Source organism: Pinus tabuliformis, chromosome 3_1, assembly GCF_031772625.1.
Source record: "Pinus tabuliformis cultivar Carrire ecotype Pingquan chromosome 3_1, CPIR1, whole genome shotgun sequence".
NCBI lineage: Eukaryota > Viridiplantae > Streptophyta > Pinopsida > Pinales > Pinaceae > Pinus > Pinus tabuliformis.
In genome coordinates, this window is record NC_142301.1 from 771,044,616 (window position 1) to 771,051,043 (window position 6,428).

At 37.0% G+C, this 6,428-nt stretch overlaps 1 protein-coding gene across 1 annotated transcript; it reads left to right on the forward strand.

The window, feature by feature from the left end:
- Positions 1–1,937: 1,937 nt before the first annotated feature.
- Positions 1,938–2,327, forward strand: LOC149189654 (uncharacterized). The gene has a single exon (XM_089410298.1). It carries the CDS (start codon positions 1,938–1,940, stop codon positions 2,325–2,327), a length of 390 nt encoding a protein of 129 aa, XP_089266424.1.
- The last annotated feature ends 4,101 nt before the right edge of the window (positions 2,328–6,428 follow it).

A 6,428-nucleotide genomic window follows, 5' to 3' on the forward strand; every position in this document is an offset into this window, starting at 1 on the left:
AAATCCAAATTTCCCCTGAAGACCAAGATAAAACTACTTTCACCTACCCCTGGGGAATATTTGATTACAAGGTATTTCCTTTCGGATTGTGCATTTGCTACATTCCAAAGAGCCATACTTAGTATTTTTTGCAGACTTGATAAATGAAGGGTTGGAGGTGTACATGGATGAATTCACACCCTACGGAGATGAATTTGATCAGGAATTACAAACATTGGAGAAATTCCTAGATTGGTGTATTGCTACTAGACTATGCTTAAGTCAGGTGAAATGTCATATGATGATGACAAAAGGCTTGATTCTAGGTCATTACATTTCAGCAGCTGGAATTCAAGTAGATCCAACAAAGATACAGGTAATCCTCTTATTAGCTACTCCTTGCAATCAAACGAAGGTACGTAGTTTTTTGGGATTTGTTGGATATTATAGTAGATTTATAAAAAACTTTTTGTAGATTTCTACACCTTTATATGCCTTGATAGGAAATGTTGACTTTATATGGATTGATAGATGTGACACTACCTTTACAGATCTAAAACAGTTAGTATCGACAACACCAGTATTACGAGGCCCAAATTGGGATATACCTTTTCAGATTTCTTGGGCAAGAAGAAGACAAGAAACCCTACGCTATATATCACATGAACAAAAATTTAACTTCTGCTGAGTTGAATTACACAGTAATAGAAAAAGAGTTTCTCGCCATTATTTATTCTATCAACAAATTTAGACACTATATAACTAGATACCCTGTAGTTTTGTATACTGATCACTCTACTATCAAATATTTAGCCAATAAACCCATTACAAATGGAAGAGTGACTCGCTGGTTACTACTTTTGTAGGAATTTGGCATAACTATAAAGGATCGACCTGGGAAAGAGAACCTTGTGGCAAACTTCCTCTCTCGACTGCCAAGAACAGACGATACAACGGTGGTTGAAGATCAATTCTTGGATGAACATTTGTTTGTTGTGGCTGTAAAAATGCCATGGTATGCAGATGTAGAAAATTACTTAGCAGCAGGAAAATCGCCCAAACATCTGACAACCAGAGAAAGGAAATTGATTTTGTAGCATAACACTCATTTCTCTTGGATCGGAGGATACCTTTTCCACATGGGAGTTGATATGCACATCCGCATGTGCATCAGAGAGGACGAAATTTATGATATCTTAAAAGCCTGCCATGATGGACCTTGTGGCAGACACTTTGCAGACCACAGAATTGGACATAAAATTCTACAGATGGGCTACTATTGGCCCACTATTTTTAATGATGCTAAGAAATTTGTCCAGGCATGTGATAGTTGCCAAAGGATGGGTTGCCCTAGCCAATCTAATGAGATGCCCCTCCATCCACAGCTAGTGATAGAACCCTTTGAGCATTGGGCATTAGATTTCACTGGGCCATTCAAACCACCATCCAACTAGAAAAAGTATATATTCGTTGCAATGGATTACATAACTAAGTGGGTGGAAGTAGTAGCATTACTAAGAGCAACAGAGGAAACTGTTATTAATTTTCTTTTCAAAATTTTTGTGCGATATGGCTTACCCAAAGAAGTAATTACTGATGGGGGGCCACAATTCGTGCATCACAAGATTGCTGCTACACTAAAAAATCATCACATCACACACATAATTACCTCTCCATATCACCCACAGGCGAATGGGTAGGTGGAGAGCACCAATAAAGTTATCGAAGCTATTCTAACAAAGACTGTCTCATCACATTGACAAGACTGGACTGCTCGACTGCCAGAGGCCTTGTGGGCATATCATACAACTTGGAGAAACACTACTGGATACTCACCGTATCAACTAGTATTTGGTAAGGAACCCATTTTTCCCATAGAATTTGAGATACAAACACTAAAGACAACCCAGGAAATAGGACTGGATTTAACTGAAGCCCAGGTTAATAGATTATAGCAGATGAACGGATTAGGTCAAATTCAGCTATTGGCTCTACAGTGTACGACACTTATTCAACAGCAAAGAGCCAAATGGCATGATGGCCTGATTAAGAAAAAGACATTTCACGAGGATGACTGGGCACTTCTTTATGATTCTAGGTTCCAAGACTCCCCTGGAAAACTACAGACTAGATGGTTAGGTCCCTATGAAATAAAGCAAGTACACGACAATGGTGCTCTTACATTGGCCACCATTGATGGGTCTGGTTCTTCTTTTAAAGAAAATGGGTATCAGGTGTGCCTCTACCAAAAGCCACTTACCAAAGAATATTTCTATCAGCAGATATGTGAGGACCCCACTGTGCAAGTTTTAGCTGCAGAAGGAAATCCTTCGGTAGCTCCATCTTGATAAATTTTATTTCTTCTCTGTAAAATATGTAAATATGATTACTAATTTGATTTTTTTTTTTTTTTTTCTTTCTCTTTTCTTGTTAGTTGTTTAATTTATTGAACAACACCTTCTTGCTTTTTATCATTTTGTTGTTCAATTTATTGAACAGCTGCTGTTCAATATATTGAAAAACACTTTCTTGTTTTTATCATTTTGCTGTTCAATTTATTGAACATTTGTTGTTCAATCTATTGAACAACACTTTCTTTTCTTTTGCGTTGTTTTGTTGTTCAATTTATTGAACAACTGTTGTTCAATCTATTGAACAACACTTGATTGCTTTTTATTGCTTTGCTATTCAATTTATTGAACAGCTACTATTTAATCTATTGAACATCACTTGCTTTCTTTTTATCGTTTTGCTATACAATTTATTGAACAACTACTGTTCAATCTATTGAACAACTGCTGTTCAATCTATTGAACAACACTTTCTTGTTTTTTTGTCATTTTGTTGTTCAATTTATTGAACAATTGCTGTTCAATTTATTGAACAACACTTTCTTTCCTTGCGTTGTTTTGTTGTTTAAATAACTGAACAACTACTGTTCAAATAACTGAACAACTGCTATTCAAATAACTGAACAACTGCTATTCAATATATTGAACAGTTGTCGTTCAATATATTGAACAACACTTTCTTTCCTTTGTGCTGTTCAATTTAGTGAATAGATGTCGTTCAATCTATTGAACAACACTTTCTTTCTTTCCATCATTTTGCTGTTCAATCTATTGAACAACACTTTTTTCGTTAACTTTGTTGTTCATTTAATTGAACAGTTGATGTTCAATCTATTGAAAAACACATTTTCTTTTGCATGGTTTTGTTGTTCGTTTAATTGAACAGCTGTTGTTCAATCTATTGAAAAGTTGTTGTTCAAGCTATTGAACAACTGCTGTTCAATTTATTGAACATCAAGTTATTTTCTTTTGCGTTGTTTTGCTGTTCATTTAATTGAATAGCTGCTGTTCAATCTTTTGAACAACCGCCGTCCAATCCAATTGAACAACAAAAATTTGTCTTTTGTGTGATTTCTCTTCGTTTATCTCAACCCCATTTTTCTTTTGTTTTTCATTTTGTTTTCTTTTCATGGCATGAAGTACACTACTTTTATGAGGACAAAGAATTTATGTATTCTATTGAAATTAGTTAATACCATTAACATTATGATCTTTAACAGGACAACTTCTTGATGATAGATTCTTTTCAGGAAAAGGGACATAGTTATTTATATACTACTTTACTCCATCGTTTCTGTTTTACATGATACTGATTGATCACCTTAAAAACCATGTTGGTTCCACCCTTCGTGGTTATAATCTTCTCGGTCTATAACAAATAAGACTATGGGTATACTTTTTTTTGACATGTTCAACTTCGTCCACCTCCCTGCTCTTAAGGAGTATTGAGCCCACCTCTATTTATCACAAAAATGTGCAATAATATATATATATATATATATATATTTTCAGATGGAGGATAGGGGGTCTCATTACGAGCCAGCCTACCATGTTCATAAGTCTGTAGCAAAGTGACATTCCCACTATGGCCACCACACCAGGGTTATGATCCATTGGATAGCCAAAATATCCTTGGAATATGAGGTCTCATCACGAGCTGGCCTGATCACTTTTGATACATCCCATTGAATGGCAGTGTGGTTATCTGGTTACCACACCAGCACACTAATCTCTTCTGTAGAACAACATTGGAACTCTCCATTTATAAATTGAGGATCCTAGATCATATGGGTTAAAAAGCAACCCTGCTGGGGGTATTGATGCCTGCTGGCAGCAGAGGCTCTACTTATGGTATTGAAGTTATATCTTATCGTCAATTACTACTATACCCTCTTATTATTCTTTCCTTTTATCGGAGAAATTAATTCCTTAATTTTCCCCTGTTTTGAATTGTTATGCATGAGATAATGTTTTTCGAGCAATCATATCATTCTCGTTAGAATACCGTCAGCAGAGTACCTTTTTGGCATATTTATGTCCTTTTCTTTTTCACATAACTTATCATCAACCCAAAGAGTCCTATCTCTTATTCATAACTATCGTTACACACTCCACTCTCATTATAACAATACCTCTTGCCATCCTATCATTGATATGCATACTCTGCTTCATTTACTGTCATATTGTTCATTCCCTTGCCTTTCCGTCAGAACAACACTTTCCCTATCTACTCGGTCATAGGTGACCTATCTTTAAGGAGGGGGAAGGATTTCCATTATGCCTTTGCATGCGCTATATTTATTCCACTTATTCGACTTGATATGTTGCTGTGATATCCCATGATAAAATGACATGTGGCAGTATGATAGTCCTTGAATTAATATTATTAATTTTCATGGAAATTCTACTTAACATCATGGAATTTAGTTGTTACATCTACTTGCTATTCTATTTTTCCAAAGAAATTGTTGTTCTCTACTGTCTACTTGCTGTTCTATTTTTCCAAAGCAATTGTTGTTCTCTGTTGTTTCGTTTCTATTGTGTTAATCCTTGAAATTGTTGGACGAATATTGGAAGAATTCGAGCATTATGGGTGGAATATGAGTTTTCCGAGAACCCTTAGTGTTGTATACTTTTGACAGATTGAGGGAAATTCTGGAGCATGCAGGATGGATATCATATTTCACCAAACTTCAGTGCCCCAGCGAAGAAATCACTATCGAGTTTTTACAACACCTATAGAATGGACAGTCCACATTAAAAGGCATAAGAGTAACAGTATCAGAGGATGTGATAGTTGAAGTTTTCGGGCTATCGACAGAAGGATCAGTATGACCTAAAAATCATATAATGTTGCATGATGTGGTGGAGATTTTCAGAGGCACTGATGAGGAATTAACACAAAAAGGCAAGCGAATTCAACCATCCTCTTTGAGAGAACCATGGCACGAATTGGAAAGCGTCATCTAGAAGTACATCACCTGTGATGGTCGCCAGGATGTGGAAAAACCATGACAAATCAAACTCTTAGCTGTTTTAAAGCAGAAGCTCACTGTCAATTTACCATTTTTATTGAATTCCTTATTGCATGACACAGCATATAGAATAAGATGGGCTAGACATCCTGAGACTGTAGTCAGTCACCATGGTTTGATCAGACTAATTGTTAGTCATAATCTTGTTCAACAAAACTTAACTTGGGATGGTCTCATAGCGCCTCTAGAAATTAGTCAAGACCCCATAGTTCAAAACTCTGTAGCCTTGGAAATTGGCTAGTAGACTCAAGACTCTACAACTTTGGAAATTAGCCAGCAGAACCATGTTCCGAAGAGGAAGAGGACCGCTCATTCAAAAATTGGACCTCATAAGCACAGGCAGTCTGCAAGGTTGAACCCAATCCAGAGGACATTTGAAGATCCTCAGGGTAGCGCCGAATGACCGGTGGAGCCATCCAGTCCAATTAATGTACAAGACTCTGAGTCAGAACCAGAGGAACAATGCAATTCTGAGCCTGAACCAGAGAAAGAAGGTAATTCAGAGCCAGAGTAGGAGGAAGAGTGCCATTATAAACCTGAACAGAGGGAAAGAAGGTAATTCTGAATTCGAACCCGAGGAAGAAGGCAACTCAGAACAAAAACCTAAGGAAGAACATAAGTTAGACTCAGAGCAAGAGGAAGCACAACATTTTGATGTTGAACCAGAAAATGAAGCAGGGCCTCCTTAAACACCACCTATGAGCCCCCAAGATGATTTCTTGCAAGACATTGAGGAAGGGATGGCCTAGGTCCTAGAAAATTTATATGCATACATGCAACCTCGAGGATCACTCGATCCGAACTTGACTGAAGTCCAATCCTCAGGAGATTCTGGTCATCTAGAAATTTTGCCTTCCCCAAAAGTTGCAAACCAAGAAGGGGAAGTAAACACAAAAGTCATTCACAAATTTGATAACCATTCTGGTGACACAGTTATATTGGAACATAGCCAAGACAAGCACTAGGAACCCTTAGATACAGAGGGTATCGACAAACCTGTTCTTACAAAGGAGGCTCCTCAGCAAAAGCGAGTAGCTGAAACAAAAATAAAGAAGCTAAGGAA

What these genes read in the sequence shown, in the direction of transcription:
- LOC149189654 (XM_089410298.1), top strand. Translation starts at nt 1,938, where the DNA reads ATGAACGGATTAGGTCAAATTCAGCTATTGGCTCTACAGTGTACGACA.